The 21487-nt window shown below is 40.1% G+C and overlaps 1 protein-coding gene across 2 annotated transcripts in view; it reads right to left on the bottom strand.

Annotated features, from left to right (window-relative positions):
- SCML2 (Scm polycomb group protein like 2) overlaps window positions 1–21487 on the bottom strand; it is a 74953-nt gene that overhangs the window by 46458 nt on the left and 7008 nt on the right. The window contains exons 2-5 of one of the 2 annotated variants that reach the window (XM_075033383.1): window positions 21101–21158; window positions 14925–15032; window positions 7589–7657; window positions 946–1016 (exon numbers count right to left, since the gene is read on the bottom strand). In XM_075033383.1, coding sequence (XP_074889484.1) covers window positions 946–1016; window positions 7589–7657; window positions 14925–14946 — 162 coding nt within the window. In that variant the 5' untranslated portion in view covers window positions 14947–15032; window positions 21101–21158. Of the gene's footprint in view, window positions 1–945; window positions 1017–7588; window positions 7658–11948; window positions 11974–14924; window positions 15033–21100; window positions 21159–21487 lie in introns of those variants that run through there. The other variant, XM_075033384.1, reaches the window with a different exon arrangement.

Genomic DNA, 21487 nt, shown 5'->3' on the forward strand with positions numbered 1-21487 from the left:
ATTACAGTTTTACCAACCTGAACTATCCAATTCCTTCAGCATCTATCTTCCTAACACAGTGAAGGCATACAGACCAAAACTCCTCCTATTTAACTTTACGCAGCTAAGATACTCCTCAACTGGGGAAAATACTGGCCCCAGCTCCATCTACAGAGAAAGATGCCTGCAGAGGTTGACTCAGTCTCCAGAGGGCCCTCTGGGGAGGGCCTCCAAGGGAGGTCGTTGGCTCACACAAGATGGCAGATTTAAACTGCATCTGCAAATACATGCCACACCATGGGATGGGGCAGAATCAAATTAGCAGGGCACAATGTAAAATATACGATAGTACATTAAACACCCTTCACTATAAATCCAGTATTTTCTTTGTATTCCCATATATACCCCTTGATTTATTTTAACTTCAATATCTGTTACTCCTTAGTAAAAAGCACTCTGCTCAGAAAGAGACAAAATTAAACATATTTGAGAGATCCAGAAAAGAAGTGGTGAATGAACTCTACTACATACACACAGATACATCTTGTAGCTAGCCAGAATTGAAAGGACTCTTTCAGAAATGGGGCAGGAGAAAGCTTCCTCTGACGATCAGCCAAATTTTAATTCTCACTAAAAACCACTGTACCTCTAAGATTACTGAAAAAAGTAGAAAATATTTTTGAACTCTGATAAGACTATCTGTTTTCATTAACTAGTGTTTTTTAAAAGGAAAACAGAGTCCGAAGCTACAATTTTAATGAAACCCTCAAAGTCTGGCTTGAGGCAGAAACCGGTAATGAAAAACTTCAGTAGCTAGCATCTGCCAAAACTGTAAGCTACTGATAACTAGAGATCAAAAGAAGTCAAATGGAAAGTTTGCAAGCAGTCTGAACATAAAAGTTGCTCTAGGATCACCCCATAACATGCATACATACACACACACTTGCAGAATAGTATCTGGCATACCTGTCTGAAACAATGTAGAGGGGCGGCTACTGATTCAGTCTCTTTCAGATAATCATCCCAATTAAACTGTTCTGGAAGACATAAGATAAAAAAAGACCATACAGACAGTTTTTAAAGGGAACTTAAATTAAAATGGGGGGTGAGGAAAGAAAGGGACAGAAAAAAAACAACTATAGGCTGCAACTATAGAATACTTTTTTTTTTTTCCCAAGAACATGATTACTCTCAAATAGAAACTCCACCTCTGAAAAACATACAACCCTTGAAGGAGTTTTAAGAGTACTGTTAATTCATGGGGTGATCACACAACAGGCAAAATCAATATAAACCTTCCCCAAATTTTTTTTTTTTTTTTTTTTTATGGTCCATATACAAAGATACAAGTCAGGTTATCTAGACTCAATTATCTGCAGAAGGACCTCCCAAGCGTTCTTGTACAAATCACCTTAGCCTTTCTGTATCTTAGTTCCCCTAACAGCAGAACTGATATGATAACCTCATAGGAGTACTGGGATGATATATGTTGAAAAACACAGACACGTAGATTCTGTTGAAATGTATGTTGAGAATACTATCCTCAGTCCACTAGAAAGCAAAAGGCTTAGCACAACCTTCCAACTGCATCTTTGTCTCTTTTCATCTGAAGTCTGATAAAGGTTTCTCTTTGTAGGGTAAATACTATGGCAATGTTCAGCAACAGAATCATGGTATTTTTTCCAGCATTAACATTGGCATTGTTTACGTGCATGGGTGAGTGTATTCTACATTTGATTTAATCAGTGTTATCAGTTTTGCATGAATGGAACAGTATGAAGTACTAACATCAAAGATAGAAGCAAGCATTACTTAAACTAATACAAAGTACCAGAGAAAAACTACAATAGCACAGCTAATGTTTTGTTCCTAAACTATCTAAGTGAGCTCTCCTGCTTATTTTTCTTGTTTGGGCAGCTGGCATCTTTCTGATGTTCCTTAAGAGTGGATCACCCATGAACCCCAAAATGATGCAGTGATGCCACCCAGCGGCTCAGCAACGGCCATTCACACGGCCTATAGCAAAATCCTTGGTGATGATGGGGAGACTGTGCCGGGTTTAACAGTAATCCTTCCAAAAATGCCACTGGGCACAGTTAAACACATTTCTGCAATGTTCAGGAGAGAGGAGAAGCAAAGAAACAATCAGACAACAGCAGCATTTTCCAGCACTCACACACTGCTGCTCTGAAGCATGCATGGTGGCTCAAACCCAGAGTCTGCCTGCGTTAGCACAGCATTTAGTTGAAAATATACGGTGTCTGAAGCAGAAGAGAACTACCCCCTTGGCTTACTGAGATCCTCTCTTTTTGGCATAACAGACTTAAAAGCGTCCGAGTAGTTTGTTCTTGGCACTGCAGAGGCCATGTGGTTGTTAGCTATGTAACGAGTCAGTAAAATCTCAAAAGCTGTTAATTCAGTGGTCTGGACTGTATGTAGGCTGGTAACAAAGACGTTTCCATACAACATCTTGGAAATCTGCCTATTTGGGAATGAAAATTTTATTCACACATTTATACAGTTACATCAATTTTGTATTACTCACAAAAGGCAGGGTACACAAACTTAAGCATATGTTAGATATTTGTATTTCAGGAAGGCATGCTCAGGAAACAGCTCTTCAGAGTTTTCTCCAGAAAGTAGCCTCCAGATCCATTGCTCTTTTCATTGACAGGCCAAGGAGGCTGCAAAAATTAAATATCATGAACTGCTAGCAAATGTTTCATGTTATAAAAATTCTTCGAGTCTAATAATGAAGCTGCCACTTCAGGTTGACTCCTGATTTAAAAAAAGAAAAAAAAAAAAGTTTTTTTTTTAGTCAGAGTTTACCTTAGTAAACTTTAAAGTACCCAATTCAATAAAACTAAATCTAGCAAAAAGAAAATGTTAGCTACATCCCAGCTGTCTCAGATATAACATGATGTAAAAGCTGTAACCATGAATCAGAGTCTCGCTGTGTTAAGGACTGTAAAAATGCAAATACTTCAAAGACAGCACCTTTCACCAGGAGAAACCCCTGGAAAACCCAGAAAAAATTATCTCTATATACCAGCATTTCCCAAATGATCTCAATTGTTATAACAGGACTGTAAATTTGGCGGGATGACCCAAAAGTACAGAGGGAAAAACACAGGGTCTTTTTCCAGGGAACATTCACTAGGAAGACACATAAGGTAACACAAGCAGCCAGCTGCAGATAAAGCCAAGAGGAAAACAACATTGCCTGGCTCTTTGCTTTAAATCTTGGTTATCAAAACCTCTTTCATCAAGGAGAAATGACCTGAAGTTTAAACCAGACTCTCTCCACCTGCGAAGATACACTGTATTAAATTAAAACCAAGCTCTCAGATATGGTGCTAATTATCATTTAATTACCACTGTCATAGAAATAGGAGATGAATGTATGTTTGCAACATGTAAGATGCATGTCTAGGCAGACAATCACATTGAAAGAAATCCCTAAACAAAAAGCTTCCCTGTATTCTCAGTGTGCACAGGTAAAGAAGCAGTTGTTTTTTATATATATATATTTCTAATCTAAAGCCCCTGAAAACATGCCACTTCTGAGAAATAAAAATCCTTAAGAAAATTAGCTTGCACTAAATGATTTAACATGCATTTCTCTTCCCACTCAAACCTGCAGGCTGAATTAAACAACTTAAGAAAAACCCATTTTGCAACAAGCACAACTTTATAACCCACCAGCAAAGTGAAAACTAGAGAGAGAAAGGAATTTTTATGCTGAAGAACAAAACACCACATATTGGAAACAGGAAGAAAAAAAACCACCAGAAAGTAACTAGGACCTTGTGTAAAAAACATTAAACAGTTTGTAACCAACACAGGAGTGAGACTCTAAACTGTGATCTAAGACAATCAGCATGGGCGAACAGCCTGACTAATTTAAAGATGGAGGAAATATGTTAATGCCATAGTTACTGGCAATGACCAATGGGTCAATGACCACTGATGCTCTCTGCAATGCTGTATCAACACCCTCTCACCTCTTGTCAAGCCTGCCAATCACAAAGTAACTCAAGCTAAAAGGGACCCCAGGACTTCTCTGGTTCAGCCTCCTGCTCCTCCAGGGTTCCATTGCCGTCAATGTGAAGATTTCTTTCCTTCCATCAAGTAGGAATTTCTGGTGCTCCAGCCAGTATTTGTTGCTTCTCATCTTTCCACTGCGTCTCAGAGGAGCCTGGCTCTGTCCCCTCCACAGCCGCCTGTCAGATAATTGAAGACAGCAAGACAATCTCCCATAAGCTTTCCCTTTTTGGCTGAAGAAACCATTTTTCTGGTTTCACTACCAGTTTTCTGCTTACATCTTGCGTTCTGGCTCCTTCATTTTTTTGGTGGACTGCCAGCCAGCCTGCTCCAGTACAGCAGTGTCTTCCTTGTACTGGGGAGCTCAAAACTGAACACAGTACTCCAGAAACGGTCTCACAAATAGCAAGAAGCAGCAAACCCCTTCTCTCGGCCTGCTGCCTACAGTTTTGCCGACAGGACTCGGTATGCAGTTGACGGCTTTCACCACAAGAGCACACTGCTGGCCCACACTCAGCTTGCCGTCTGCCAGGACTGCAGGGCCTCTCCTGCAAAACTGCCTTCTGGGCAGCCCAGCTCCCGGCTTGGGCTGCTGGAGGGCTCCAGTCTGCCCAGGTGCAGGAGAGACTCTCCATTTGCCTTTGAATTTTACAGGGTTCCCATCAGCCGGTTTCTTTAGCATGGCAAGGTCCATCCGAAGAGCAGTCCTGCCTCCCAGCCCACCGGCTACTCCTCCCAGTTAGATGTTGCCCACAAACTAGCTGACAGCATGTTCTGTCCAATCGTCCCCCTCTGTCAGTAAGGCATAAAGTAGCATCAGCCCTCGTATTGACCTCAGAGAAATGCCACTAGCTACCAACTGCCAGGTGGACCTTGTACTGACTGGCAGTCCAGTCAGTCTTCCATCCACCTATCCAAACCACATCTCACCAGTCTGGCTTAAAGGACACTACAGAAACCGTACAGAAAGCCTTGCTAAAGTCGATACAAACAACATCCACTGCTCTCCCCTTGTTTACAGAATCACTTATCACAAAAGGCAGTCACACACATTTCACACTTGGCAAACCCATGTCAGCTGTTCCTAATCTCATCTTTGTCCTTTATTTGCTTGGAAATGGCTTCCAGGAGGATTTTCTCTGTAGTCTTCGTGAAGACTGCGGTCAGGCAGGCCAGCCTGTAATTCCTCAGGTGCTCCCTTCTTCTCCTTCTTGACACTGGGCATACTGTTTGCCCTTTTCCAGTCATCATGAAACTTCTCCAATCACTATGATCTCTCCAAAATAAGAGAGAAACCTCACAGCGACATCAGCCAACTACCTCAGCACCCTTGGAGGCATCCCATCTACTCCCATAATACGTGGATGCCCAGTTCGCTAAACTGTTCCCTGTTGTCTTCAACTGTACAAAATGCTTCAGTTTAGTTTTAGGCAAAGTTTTACAAAATTTAAGTTGAAGATTTAAACTATGAGTTAAGTTTCACTTGTAGATAGGTAGGATTTAAGGTCCTGGTTTATTTAGGTTAATTTAATACAGTATCACCATAGCCTATACACTGTTTAAGCAGACAGAGCACCTTGTGTCTTCTCATCTCATCCCTAGGTTCCCTTGGCATGCATTCGAGACCTTTGAGACAGAGACGTATCTTTTCTAGTCTTCAGCCTACAATCTCTCTTTGTCAAAGATGAGGTTTCCTTTTAATTTTGGTTTACATACTCTTGCAAACACAGTAACTTAAGTGTAAGGTATTTCATATCCCGCTTTATACCTTGTACCGCCTTCTGTATGTTGTCATCATTCAATTAGAATTTTTCTCCTCCTCCTGTCTTTCTCCACCCACTTTAGTCTATTTTTTCACCTGTTCTTCTCACATCTCTGTACCTTCCCTCTTCTTAAACTTTTCCTATCACACATCCTCCTGAAAACTCTGGAGATTTCCTGGATGCTAGCCCAAAGCACTGTATGGCATCTTCATCCAGCATCAAGAGGCTCTTTCTTCTTCCTTGCCACCAACAAGCAACAACACAGGATAAAAATTAGCATCTCATCTACAGAAAATCAGAGAACTTGCATGATCTTGAGCAAGGCACTCCTCTCTAAGTGTTTGACAGAGCTGAGTCTAGATTTCATGAGTAAATTCAGTGCTCAGACACTAGATTAACAGCGTAATCCCAAGTGGAAGAACAGAGATGACAAAATAAGGCTTGCCTGCTTAGCACTGCTTCTCCACAAAGCTTTTTCAACACCTTGCTCTCTACTGCAGCAGGAGGCAGAGACGTTTTCCAGTGACTCATGAAATATGGTTATCTTACCCACATATGAAAAGCGCTTTGCTGGTGAGGGGGCGTCTTATGGGGCTCCGTCTGTCATGTCAGACATTATTTTAAAACACAGACTTGCTATCCAAGTCCAGTTTGACTGGAGCTCCTCTTACCCTGCAGAAGAGGGAAAAGAAGACACAAATACACCTCCTTTCCTGTCTCAAACTAACAGGGAAGAATAACAAAGATGACTGCTAGGATCCCAAGACATGGAAGAATTAAGTCTGACAAATGTAACAGCAGAAAGCTGTACTATGGCTGGTGGTAACAGTGTACCGTACCTTTTATGCAAAATCATCACCTCAACTACGCAGCTACCATGTTAGTATCTCAGCACATTTGTTCAGTGACTACACTACTTGTAAGGAATTCGTCTGCTGGTACCCAAGAAAAGCTCTGAACCAGACCATCTATTAGGAGTCAGAGGGCACAGAAACTCTCACTCTGCTTAAAGTAACTCAGTGACATTTTATTGAGAATTAACCAACAACTCCTGAAGAGATTTTCTACTTCTACTCATGACATTTCTTACTGCCCCAGATTCAAGCAACCCACATGAACATACGAAGGGTATATAAGGATGCTGCTGCCCTCTCACTGCAGCCCACAAAAGCTAAACTGTCAACAATCCCACGTATATGCTGCCCTACAGCACCTGTTGGGATAGTAGAGGCTAAGTTTGATAAGGAGCTGGATCATTTCTGGCAAGTGTGTAGTTTTCTTAGCTTACTATAAAAACACAATTGATTTGAAAACAGCATTTGTTTAAGTAAAATTAGAATCCCAGGAAATTTAATCCAGTTAGCAATCCTAAAAACTCTAGACTGTTAACCTGAAAATCCTTTTTTGGCATCAGCAAACACATTAAGGAAAGAGAAGATAACTGCAGCAGAAAAGGCATGAAACTGGGAAATACATGATAAGAAGAACAGACAAATCAGTAATGATCTAAAAAAAATATTAATGTTTACACAGCATCTTCGATTATATATACAAAGAGTACTTATCTTGGCTTAGTAAAGCTATCAGGCTCAAGTCAAGCAGTTTCAACCATCATTTTCAATACCAAAACATACTTTCCTAACAGAGTTAGACAAAAGCAAAGGTATGTTTTTAACTACCCACAAGTAATAGCTAAAGAGATTGCCAAAAAAAAAAAAAATCCTCAGGAAATAGTACAATCCAAATAGATACTTTTTCTTTTAGGGTACCTTAACTAATAACCTGACAGCTGCAATACCTACCACTTTTTAAAGACGGGTTGTTTGCCTGCTGATTCTTTCCATCTTTCTCTTTTTTAATATTCTTTGAATCTAAAAGACAAGATTCCATTACATAATAAATGTAATATTCACATCATAATGATGTCCAGCATAACACAGAATGCTTTCAAACAATACAGAATATCTTGTTCCAAATATTGACTTTCTTTTTACTCAGTGCATAATCAAAAACGTATTTGTACCACAAACTTAATCACTGCACTATTTTTCTATCAAAATATATTAAGTACAGCAAGAAAAAGCAAAGCTTTTGACTAGTTTACATTACATTATCAGAATAAATCTAGCTGCAGAAAATGTAGTATTAGCTCCACAAAGAGCAACCCTGTCCTAATTTTTAACAGCTTTACTCAACCTACACACAATTTGAGATCCTCAAGATCACTGGATATCTTTTTAAATCTTGTCTAGACCACTATGAACTGAGAAACAAGAAAAAAAACCAAACCCACCCTAAAAGCATATTTCTGAGTTAAAGGTTCCATTTTATATTTAAAATCTTGAATACTGAAATGCAAGCAGCTACCTCAGTGCATATGTCAGTTCTTAAAAAAAAAATAAAAATAAATCATTCAGTAGAATCTACCTTCTCGACCATTCATCTCTACACACATACAGAAAGGAGTCTGTCATATTTCATTTTTGCCAGATTTCAGCGTGTATGTGTGGTGGTGCATTCTCCCCTTTCCTCTCCCCCCCAGGCTGCTCTACGATCTCAGGAATTCCCATTAGGCCTTGGCCTTTGTGTAATGAGTTGGGCGGTTACATGTCCCTTGATCATACCAGGAAGTCTTGCATGGCTAAGGTGGGGAGAGGCACTGGCTGAACCAAGAATTCCTGTTGCTTGGCAGAGGCAGGGAACGAAAGCAGGAATAATTAGTCACCCCCGACAGCCTCGGAACATCCCTTGTCTGGATCATAGCTCGAGTGCAACAGTACCAGTGTTACTGGAATTCCAGTAATTTGCTGATGACTAAAGCCAATCATCTTCTGAACCTATAAACAGCAGTCCTAAGTGAGGCCCTTTCAGCTCTCCTGGATCACAGCGGGCTGCAACGAGCATCTCCCTCTGAGGGGGTTGCCTCTCACAGCTTGTGAACTCTCCAGTTTGTGAAAATGGGAGGACCGCTGCCGAAAGCTGACGATGGGACCTGGGCTGATACTCTCCACCCATTGAGAAAATGCCGAGACATTTGACATGAATATTTCACTGAACTCAAGGGGAACTTTTAACAGGTATACCTTTCTTTATATCTATCTACCTTAGTGTCCGTGTGCACGCATGTGTGAATTGACCCAGGTATCCTACAGCAAGTATAGTATAAATATTGCCCTTTCGAATTTATCACTAAGTCACTGTTGTGATTGTAGTAAATTCTATTGAATCACTTTGGAAATGTTAAAATGATCAAATTCTGCTACATCTGGTGATTCACCTCAAACTGCGAATGAATCTCAGAATGCTGCTACACAATACATTTAGATGTAAACCACTGCCCAAGTCTGGGACTAGGAGTGGATCCAGCCGCACCTGAGCTCCATCAGGAGTTTAGAAAGCAAGGGAGCCTCCTCTGAACCTCGTGACTCAATAGGAGGGTGTTCCCTACCTTTTTACACCTCCAATCTCTCTGCAAATCATGAAAAATCAATTCTAGCTTTATTTTCCTTTGTGTGTTTCTCTGTTACCCTTCTGCACCTGCAGTCTCTGTATAAGTAATTCTAGTTTGATTCTAACTTGATCTTCCTTTCTATGTTTCATCCACGCATTAAGTAGTAGAGTGAACCTTGCCATCGAACTTTGTGAAGTCGCACTTTTATAAATTCCTATTAAACCATTTTTGCTAATACCCCTGACGGTGATTCTTTAAGCAGTCCAAACCACTCATTCACAACACAGAGACACAGGTGGACTGGGAGGCTAGAATGGAGAAGACTGAGGGAACCAGTTCCACTCGTTCCTTATAGTCTTTAAAATACGTTGGTCTGGTGACCTGCTTTTGACACTCATGGACTCAAGCCCAATTCAAATATGACACTGAGTTGGCAAGCAAAATGCAAGTTTTGCAGAATTAAAAAGGTTATCAAGCTCTGTGTGGCAGAATAACTCTTTTGGTTCGCAAACGCCTCAGCACCGGGAATGGGGCCGCTCCTCTGGGAAGGTGTGTGCCTCAGCTCACACCCTGGGTCACCCCAGCGAGCCTGAACTGTTACAAGTGAAGGGATGGCCCACTTGTACAGAAAGATTGTGTTGGCAGCCAGTTCCTGTATTTGCTTACACTTAAGTCTTCAGCTGTTGATTGGCTTGCGCTTGAAATAACACTCCTAACCTAGAATAAGAAGCATTTGGTGATACAGAAACACTTGAGATACGAGTTGCTCTGCAGCAAAGATTAAGCCCTAACAGTGTTTCTCTTCTATGTTTTCTGTAAGGCTTTTCTTGAAACAGAGAGTACCGACGAGCAATGTGTGACGATCGTCATTGCTGACCCACTTATTTCATTATTCACTGAGGAATTGCCATGTACAGCAAGAGCTGAATGATGACGATCTTCTGTCATCAATCCCCAAATCCTCCCCGCTCAGTCAGTGAGGAGGGGATGAGCCATCCACCTGGCTCTGTGCCGGGTAGGATGTGGTGCTCCTTCACCGGCCAGGGCCCCCTCAGGGGCAGCCGGGCAGGGCCTCACCAGCCAGGGCCACCCCAGCACCGGGCACCCTCCCTGGGCACAGGTCAAGGCTGGGACAGGACACGGGCCCACGGGTGGGCCCAGCTGGGCAGGGCGCAGGGCAGGGCAGGGCTGCGGGGAGCTGGAGACCGGCCTTGTTCCGGCATCGCTGGCGCAGGGTCCGATGGCCTGGGAGGCCAACGTGGGGTCCTGGGCAGAGAAGGGAGAGGCCCCAGGTGAGGTTGGTCAGGGCCATTAAAACCTATTAGTGTACTCAGGGCCAAGACGCCTTCCAAGAATAACCCGGGCTCCGCAACCCTAGAAAATACACCTGCTCAAAATGTCCTGCAAAAATATCACCTGTCTCTCCTAGAGCAGAGATGGAGAGTACCGCAGATACTTTGAAAAGGAAAGAAAATGCTATGTTTACTCTTTGACTTAGTCTTCTGTCTTGACTTACGTGCTCTTTCTTTTGGAAAAAGTTTGCTTTGAAACATCTTCTACTTGATAGGTTCCCAAAGAAAAATCCTTATGGAGGTCAACTTCAGATGGACTTGCTGAAATGCTTCTGGATGGGGCCCACAGAGCTCTAAAACCCCAGCACCTCCTCAGGAGTAGGGCTTTAACCTGCACAAGTGGACACCCTATGTCCTGACAACTACCACCAGTGGGAATCTGAGAAGGGACAGTGTTAAAACTAGTTCAGTAACAATGACGAGACACAAGGCTAACATTCGCCGCCTTCCTCCTACAGATCAAAATATATTCCATCCAGCCTCTTTGGGACTGAACTGAATCCAGCTAGTTTTCTCCTGGGCAGTAGCAATCACCAGCAGAGCCTTTTGCCATGTTCTACAAGCTCAGTTAGTCAGGCTTTCCCCAAAACAGTCATGAGACTGTCACAAACATCAGGCTGGCTGCTTACAGAAGAGATAACTTCCCAATCCGCTTATTTCTGAAGAGGAAATCCAACGGAGTCCCACATAAGAGACTTATAGAACAGAACTAATAACTGCTTCCTGTGAACACCCAAAGCTTGAAAGAACGGAGTCACGAAAGAGTATCTACCCCACAGGGCCAGATTTCAAATGAGATGACAGCCTTTCATGATGAGAGACACCAAGAACAGGTGAAAGAATGTGAAAAACCACAGCCTGGACACCAGATGTGTTCTCATTGGCAACCACCACCCAAATTATTTCCTGTACCAGTTAGGTTTAGTGCCTCTCTCACAAGTATCACAGCAAATACAAACGCTGAAATGGAACACTCTTGGTAACCCATTTTTCTTATCATCAGCCATTAGAAAACTATGACAACAAGAGATGATGACATTAATGAGAAGAAATGGATTCCTCAATAGCAGTTTAAACATCTTTCATTTGAGATGGAGGCTTCTTCATTCATAATAAACCCAAAGCACCGTCACTATCACTTGGTTTTGATGGCCAGAAATTTACTCTTTAAAACGTTCAAGTAAAACTCACCCAGCACACGCAGAAGCATCCAAAAATAAGTCTGAATAAAATCAAGATTTTTTTCAAAGGCTCCCCTTGCTTTTATGCATTCCAACCTTCAACGCTGGGAAGACCGTTACAAAGCTGGAGTGTTTTGTCTAAGCAGATGAAAAGCTAATAGCAGCAAGAATTACTAACCTGTTTTTACACGAGATACCCTGTATCTGCTACCACCTCGGAAAACTTTCCCCCAGTCTATACTTCACAGTTGCTACGATGCCTTGGTTTGGTGTGCCTCTTCCAATGTCAGTAGTTAGGGTGGATAAGAATTCATGGTTTATTTTCAAAATCAATATTAAAGAAAATAATATTTTATTAAAATCCAATTTTATAAATATGAAATACATGCGCTTCCCCCCCCCCCCTTTTTTAATGCATGCCAATCTACATTTGAAATTCTGATATCCTTAATTCTAGTAAATTTAGTTTCAAAAGACCACTGAAAACAACATTAAGACATGGAAGACTATTATATCAAAAATCACTCAGCTGAGGAAGATGACTCCCGCAGCATATGACCCTCAGCTTGGTCAAACTTTGAGGTCAAACCTCAAAAATTAGATTGTGAAAGAGGGAAATACTTCTGCAGGTACAAATAGTATTTTCCTTTCATCTCCTTCACCTAGCCACATTCAATGACTAATTCCTTAAAACCTGAAAAGTGGACTTGAAAATGGGAACTTTATTCATATATTGAGAGACAGAAGTAACTTATTAGTTCTAGAGTATTGAAGCTCATGGTGACCAAAAAATATGTCAGTTTAATTCATTATCTGTCTTCCTCTATTCATAAAGTCCATTTTTAGAGAGACAAGTTTCAGTCTACTTTCCAATGTAAAATGCAGTAAGTTTTAGATCATTTTGTCAAAACATGAACAAAAATGAAATGCTGCTACTATGGACTTCATCACATGCTACTTAGCTCTCTTTAAAAAAAAAAACCAACAAAGAATGGGATACCATTTTCAAAGGAAGTTTCAAAAATATAGTAGTACATATAAGTGTACAGAGTTTATATATTCATTATGTAAATATATATACATTTAGCCTGTAATACATACAGGCTAAATACTTATCTTCAAAACTCCCCATGAAAGATTGTTTTCTTCTAGGTAGCAAGATTAGAATCCAGCATATACTAAAATTATAAAAGCAGCATATTCTATTGTTCACCAACTAACTGTTTTTCTAAAGCGCACTTCATAAATTAAAGCTGTAGATACAAAACAAGATTAGAGTAAGATTATTTAACATGGTGCTTTCTGCCTACCAATTCAAAACTCCATGTGTTTACATTACTCCCACCCTATCTGTAACCACAGAATTCTTCTGCTGATAAGATTACTCAACAGAAGACAGGCAAGACCAACCACATCTATCATGCAAGAAATTAAGAGACAAGGAAGAAAAAAGACAAAGCTATCTTGACTGACTTGTGAATACAAAAAAAACCCCAAACCCCAACAAACCCCAAAACAAACAAACAAAAAAGACAATCAGAAAAGGCACCTTTAGAATATAAGGTCTGGTAAAGATAATCCCAGTGACCAATGTACAGTTCCTCTTATAAACTCCTATGTTGAATGCCAGCCTCTTGTCTGAGATGCTTTAAAAATCTGCAACACTTCTTTCTGGGAAGAGTTAACCTTTCAACAAACAAGATGACTGCTTTGCCTGTGTGCTGGCAAGCATCACGTTTTTTGACAGTATTAGTTTTTACCACAGAATGGTGTGCTACACGAGAAGGCATATACCTGTTATCTTCTAAGACTTGCTATTTGCTTGCTGTCCACTGTGGGGTAAAAGCAGTTCACAGTCACGCTTTCAAAATTTCTGCAGCTATTTCTTAGCCACCTTAAAGTCTTCAACTGACAGGTGTTCAAAACAAGGCAGGAGGCCACTTTTCTCAAAGAAACCCCTTGTCTCTTCCTGAGGGATATGAAATATCTTTGGGTGACAGAAACATTTGCTCCTCCCATGCCATGCAGTTACTCGCCTTCAGACTAGGTTTACTAAGACAAGTCCAAGACTTACCACTGCCTAGGAATCTACTTCACTCCCTACTATGCAGGGTTGTGAGCACCTTTTAGCCACCCTTCAGCAATCCTCAGTGCATACAGTTGGGGATAGCAAGACAGAGTGACTATGAAATGTCTCCTTTCTCTTCTTTTTGTGCTTCCCTAGTGGGATTCTTATCTTATCTGCCCGGAACCGGGTGTCTCTTTTAGTATGTTTAGACAACAGCCATGCAGAAAACCTACAAGAGAAGGGGACAGACTTCCTCCATAAACTCTTGGTGCGACAATTAAATGGATGACTCCTGCCATTACAGAAAATCTATTAAAGCAAAAGACAATTATTTACCAAGGGAGTGCACTAGCGTATAAAGCAGCTTGGGCTGAAGGTGGAAAGCTCAAGAAAAGTACAAAAGTGTTAGCAGCCTTTTATGGGGGAGGACTACCCATCTGAAAGCTCTGAAAAGCAGCAGCAACCTGGTTTCAGACCGTGGGTCTTTCTCTCTTCACATTCTCTTTGTTTCACCAACCCAAACACCCTTGTTTCTTCTTAAGTTTCACTCTTTAGAATAAAGAGTGAAATAATAAACACTTAAATAAAGCACTTAATTCACAAAAAACTTCTGCAGACATGACACAGCAGAAATCACACTTTCGCAGTACATTGTGCATTTGTGGATTAATTTCTTTAAAAATGTTAATTTTATCTTCAAGAGATGGCTGCTAATGCCATTCACTGTGATAAAATCTGATTCTTTGTCCTACTCAGTTATTGTCCTACTAAATTATATGCAGTTACAGAATAAAGCACTACATTTTATTTAATATCACACCCTAGACACATTCTTCAATTTTAGAGTAGTATAATGGCTTCAAGGCTGTCACAGGACAAAATTGCTTTGGTTGAACTTGTAGAACTCCAGGATAAGCCAAATTTTGCATACTTACTCTAAAACAATGTGAAGTTTGAACTTACCTGTACTCATATCATAAACTGTCTTCTTTAATCTAACAGTATAGTAATCCCACCACCTTCAAAAAGAGAATTTAACAGGTTCCCTATTTTCTTTCCTCTTGGATAAAAGTTATCAGGCCTTACCTTTAGCTGCTGTTCTCCCCATGGTGACACTTCTGTGATCTCCCGTCTCACAATAAAAAGGCTGAAGTTGAAAGACCAGTTAATTCTTCCTTTCAGCACAACAGTTTCCTGTGGAGTAGTAATACAAGTTAGGGGGGAGGTTGTTGTTGGGGTTTGGGTTTTCTTTTTTTGGAAAGGAGGATTTTTTTTTTTTTGTATTGGTGTATAATTATCTCGCTGGTTTTAAGTTGCAAACATTTAACAAACTATGTGTAGAAGAACAGCGTGTAAACAATGGATACATCAAAGTAGCAAGGGTACAGAACCCAAACTTTATTTCATTGTTTTAGACAGTTCCTTGTAAAATGATTTGCATTTTCTGTGGATTTCCAATACAAAGAAAGATATAAAATGTGCTTTATTCCTTTTTTCCCCAACAAACACTACTGAAAAATGTAAGAAATACTTTTATACATAACCCACTCGTCCTGCCTCACTTGCACAGAGTTAAACAATCATCGATTTAAACACCTTTGGGTAAAACACACTATCTTGCACAACTACAGTGGAAGGGGGAACAAAACACTGGTGGAAGAAATCTAGACAAAGGCCCAAGTGCTCTCTGATACCCCTGCTCTCTACGACTTGTAACAGAGCACAGAGAACCTGTGAGGGAAATGCTAACTGCAGATAAAAGCAGCAAGCCACATTCTTGCAGGGTTTAGAAACTAGATGTGCCAGATCAGTTAAACTATTGCAAAATAGCAAAACCAAACTTTATTTTTTTTGTGTGTGCTACTGTGATTTTCTACTCCAGCATCTAGGTTTTTTTGAACTCTGACTGTGTTCAGTTCAAGTCAAACCCATTTGAAGCTTTTTAGCCTCAAAGCAACAAAGCCAGCAAGTTTATTAACCATTTCCATTAACTTTTCAAGTAATAATGGGTAAAAATACATTCAAATTTCTGAATTACCTTCTTTGATCATTTCCCTTTTAGAAACTCCCATGAGGTTAAAGTTGACATAACCAAAAGTTCAAGTTTTTGTTTTTTTTTAATTTAAATATGTGCATACTTTTTCCAAGATTAATTTTCCCAAAGGTAACATTTTCAGAAGCTACGCCTTTCCAGTGTTACATAAAAGGAACAGTTGAAAAGCAAGTTATCTACTTGGAATTTCTTGACTCTTATACTCGCACACTAAAAAAAAAAAAAAAAAAATTACACATATGTATCACATATAACAAGAGAGGCGTCACATAGCTGAGTATTTTCCTGAAACTGTGACATTTCAGTGAAACCTTCAGGAACTTGCACACTATGGTGATGGATTGCATGATGAAAACTTTATACAGTGCAAGTCCCACAGCTAAAACTGATTAAATATGGTTTTAAAAACGCCACTGACTGAATAATTCATTGTGTGTGTGTGTGTGTGCGCGCGCGTGCTGTGTGTGAACGTGCTGGACAGTTATTACAAAAACTCTCAAGATTGAGACTTGAAAGCAGTTATAAGTAAAACTGAATACTACCATAAAATAAGCAGGTTTTTCTACACAATAGCATTCATAGCATAAGTGATCATCAGGATGAAGAACAGAAATCCTTTTAAGCCATCAAATAAATTTGAAATACTTGATACTTTCGTAGACTCCCCCCAAAATTCAAAGCTTTTCCACTGCAAGCAGTAAATCGTGAAAGGTGATGCGGAGTCAAAGTAACTGTTTTTACAGATTACTTTAAAACAGTGCGTGGTTTTTATCTTTTTGTTCCAAGTACCAGATTGCACTTGGTGCAGTAATAAAGATTCCAACCCCGCAGTGATAGTCATCAAGTTTAGCACAACCGGAGCATCTGTCAGAACATAAAAAGGATTCCAGCTTTTCACTAGCCTGTGTTGTACCAGATAGGCTATTTTACAGCATGCCCACCAGCCTGTTAAAAATATAAGACAACTGAAAGTTCTGAGACCACTGTTTGAAAGGAGGCAAACCCAACTGCAGGAATACAATATATTACTGTTCTGAAGAGGTGCTACTTAAAAGTCAGTTACACCTAAGTATTAAATTTAAAGCCACTATTAAATTAGCTTGTAGATGGTAGTTTGTCACAGAAAACATTCAAGAATTGTATTTCTGAGCCTCTATCTAACAACCGCTAGATACCACAATGCTAGACCGCAATGCTGCTGAATCACAGCAAAATGAAAACCAGTTACCTCCAAAACAGAGCAGGGTCAGTCTGAAATAAAGCGTAACTTCTTTTGCAGGGGCAGACCTAGGAACAGCTTTCTATGCCTCACGTAATTAAGTGGCAAACTGTAAGCGAGGCAGTTATGTCCTCTGCTAACCAAGACAAGAGTCCTCTTACGTTGCACTCGCCATCACCAGCCTGGCTCAACCCACAGCACACCCACCACAGAAGACAAGAAAACTGCCAGCAAATACAGGGGAGGAACCTCCAGGGACCTTTTGGCAAAATAACACAAAAAGGGCAGAGCTCAAGGCATTCTTGTATGTGTGCCTGGGCAAGCAAGCTGAGTGAGTGATACAGAAAGCTGGAGTTAAGAAATTAATCTCGCAGCTTCTAGAAATGAAGGGGAAAAAATGAAACAAAACTAGGTCAGGAATATACGAGCGAACAAAGAAATGCAATGGCAAGGCTGAAGCGTAATGGCGTTAGGGCGCACAAAGCAGCACAATGAAAACCAAAGTTACAAAGACGAAGCTAAGCATAGTGACTGTCAGTCACGGACAGAAAACAGCCAAAACCCACTGATTTAGGGAATGGCAGTACAGAATCCATATCGGACACCAGTGAGAAACTGTTCGCTGTAAATTAACGAAACTAGAAAAGCTGAGAAAAAAAATCCATGAACCTAGGATAACATTGGATTCATAATTGAAATATCTTCAATTTAAAGAGGCATGAAGGATCTCCACACTCATGAAGTGTGTTATTTACATCACTTACACCTCAATTCATCCTGTAAACCGAGTTTTATTCTTTCTCCGATTAGCGTCCCTTACATCAGTTACTTTTTAAAAAATCAGATGGAAAGCATTCATCTGCCTTTAATACCCTACTGAAGTTTTTATTGTTAATCCCCAAATCACTTCTTCTAGCCACCTCCCACTGTGCAAGCCCTTTGTCAGAAAGTATATTAGTAGACCAGCCTAAGCCTTCACCCTCTCTGCATTGCTACTACCTAATACTAGGTGTCAGAGAACAGGATGGAAAACATTTTTCCTGTCTAACTTTGCTCTTCTCATTTTGAAAGAATTACTCAAAGGACATGTACTGCTGCATTTCAGAGAAGCTAGTATTCTACAGAAAATGTCAAAATCATTCTCTGTTTTGTCTGCTATGCATCTCCATTATCCTTCTCACTGTAAGCCAGGCACTCGAGCAAGCTGAACGTCCTGAAACAAATCATGCACAGCCTCATTTATATACCAGCACTAGGGTCAAAAAGCTAACCGGCTCTAAAATTGGTGTCTCTGTCTTACCTCTGAGAATGAGATGCAGAGTCATTGACAGAAAAACCTTAATTTTTTTGGTGGGGACTAAATCCACAATCTACTGGTTGCTTAGTCTTCTTTTAAATATTATATTTATCTCCATAATTCTGGGCTATCTATTTTTATGAGCGGGCACGCTGTCAAGATAAACTTGCACTGGGAAGCACTAAATAGCACAGCCTCCTCCACAGACCGACACACAGTCCGGCAGCCGTGCTTCCCACTCCAGCTTCCAGGCATGGGTAACATGTACCTAACCTACAGGCACCGGTCACTTCCCAAGCAAGTGTGACTTAACTGCCTTCCTTCAAAGTGATCCTTCATGAGTCTGGAATACCTTTTTTTAAACCTAACCATCTATTCATCTGTTATCTCTTAAATAAAAACCCTACTTCACACCATTTTCACAAGTCTTTAGGGGGCTGAAAAGAGGCAAATAAAGAGAGTAAGACTTAAAAGGGGTATTTCTAGAACATGCAATACTTCCAAATTTCCAATACTTGAAAATTTACTTTCCAGCAAGTTACCCAGTGTGTAGACTCATTTAGTGTACTTCAAGACACAACAGCATATACATCGTTATTTCTGTAATAGAGATAATCAGTTCACACCTTTTAGAGCATACTGTGGCATCACTATAGAAAAGTAAGATCTCAAAGGCTGAAAGAGAAAAAAACTTACACGAATGTATTGGAAGTTTATAAAATGTAACACAAGCTTTGTAGTTGTAAAATCAGTATTATTCAGCATTACACACATATGATGTCAAAACAACACACAAAGATCAGGTCTTCTTTCATTTATGCAAACAAATATATCATTACTCGGTGTTCTGACAAGGAATTTGATCCAAGTTGGAATCCCTTTTAATTCACATTCTTTGTTTAAAAAAAAAAAAAAAACAAACAAAAAAAAGTGACATTCTTTCAAGGAAAGGAAATGAAACTTCCATGTTTTCATACAGCAGAACTTCTAATGAGCTGATATATCTGAACACCTTCTCTTCCGGCCGATAAAAACTGAGCTAAGAGAGATCGGCTTTTGTCAAATTTATGGGCTTTCAAAAGAGCAGATATTAGCTAGCCATATGTATTATTACAACAACTAAGTGACTATTTCTTAACTTGTTAAAGGAAGAAAGTGGGTACTTAGTGCTTTACAAATACCATCTTGTAATGTCATTTGCCTTAGTATCGAGAAGAAAATCTTCTGCACTTGCAAAATTCCTCGGAAAGTCACCAACAGTGTACTGCTCGCTATTTATGAAGTGATTAGCATAAACAAACTTTTAAGCTGTCACCAGTAAAATACTGCCTGTAAATGTTCTGCCCTCTCTCCAGGTTAAGTTTATGATCTGCTTTAGTATATGAGCAACTGTAATTACAGTAAGTCATACATTTCAAGACTACAAAAATCGCTCTAAACTCTCAAACCGTACTAAGTGTATTATTCAGTACGGAGCAAGGCATTTTGTATTTGAAAAAGCAACACTAACAAGGTTTAGACCAACAAATTTTCCCCAAAACTCCTGAAACAAGAAATAAATACTTATAAATGAGAACAGCAAAAAAGTAAGATCTCTGAATTAAACAGCATAGCTTCTATCAACACACAACAGAAACAATTTATATCATGTAGATTCAACATTTACTAATTTGACAATAATTTTAAAAATTAAAGTTTAGAGCTGCTTTATGGCTACCAGTGGAAAATAAAAATAGCTTTTTTCCTCTTTCCCTCCCTCCCCATCCTGCTTTAAAAGTCAGAAGATGTGGGGTTGTAAAAACCTGAAAAAGGAAATGGTATGTGTGAAGTCAGCAGTTCAGCAAAGCGGCTGACTGGCCATTAACAGCTTTAAATATTCTTAAAATGCCAGTCTTCCCACATGAAAGGGTATTTTAATGTTATATTCAAATAAATAAAAAATACAGCTCGCAGTACTTACATTTCTGTCTTTAAGTAAAACTGCCAGTTTTAGTTGTTTACTAGTACATATTTACAGTAGTACAAGAATTCAACAAATTGTTTAAACATTTTGGTGAATTCAGCTCACTGAAACCTCTGTACTGTTTTCCACTTCCCCCTTCAAGCCTGGAGTACTCTTCCTGAAAACATTCATCATCATTATTCAACCTGGTTTTGTTCAAATGCCTAACTGAAATTTCTTTCATAAGCTAACTAACTAAATTATGCACACCAAAAAAAACCCAACAATTTTGTATGATTAGCACTGGCAAAGAGCTACATACCTGCATGAAATTCTCTCTACACCCAGATACATCTCCTCTGCCCTCAGCTCAGACTCCCTTGACACAGACGAGAGCTCTCGAACTATTTGTTCTGTGAGGCACTGAGCATACTTTTAGCACAGTGTAAATACAGCAGGTAAGGGAGAAAAGAAATTGTTGTCACAAACATAGTTAAGAGACGCCCAGACGCTAGAGATCCCCATAGAGCTCTTCTGCTCTTGTCTTTGGCAGACAACAAGCAATACCACCAGCTTTAAAAGCAGTAGTCACAGAGAATATGTGTACATAAGTGGACAAGGGGGAGAAAGACAAGCAGAGGAGGGATGGTGGAAAAGGGATTTTACAACCTCTTAGGCAACTTTGGCTCCAAACTTGAAAAGGACTGTGGAAGCTTGGTTCAGATATGATCTAACAGAGCTCTCCACATACCGTGTAGCTGGCAAATCCATCCCTGTGGTCCAGATTTTTTATTCATCCAACAGAGTATCTAGAGAAACACAAACACCTTTAGTCTGATGCAGAAATCTATGAAAGTCAAATAGAGTGCACAATGTATTTATTTTTTTCATTGAAGGCATGGAGAACAGTCTTGGGACATTTCTGCACAGGATCAGTCTGCTGCCAGCACCCCAGGAGGAGTTAGCTTGTTTCAGAGCAACACGCTTGTCTCCCCTTGCTTGTACTCAATGCCAGCAGCAACATACTTTTGCTACCATCCTTTCCCAGTGCTTAAAGTATCTGTTTCTCTCTCCCCACTTGAGAATCCAAACAACACAATGTTGGCTTGGACTCCCTGCCACTGTACATTAAGAAAGG

This window comes from Buteo buteo, chromosome 8, assembly GCF_964188355.1.
Source record: "Buteo buteo chromosome 8, bButBut1.hap1.1, whole genome shotgun sequence".
NCBI classification, from domain to species: Eukaryota; Metazoa; Chordata; class Aves; order Accipitriformes; family Accipitridae; genus Buteo; species Buteo buteo.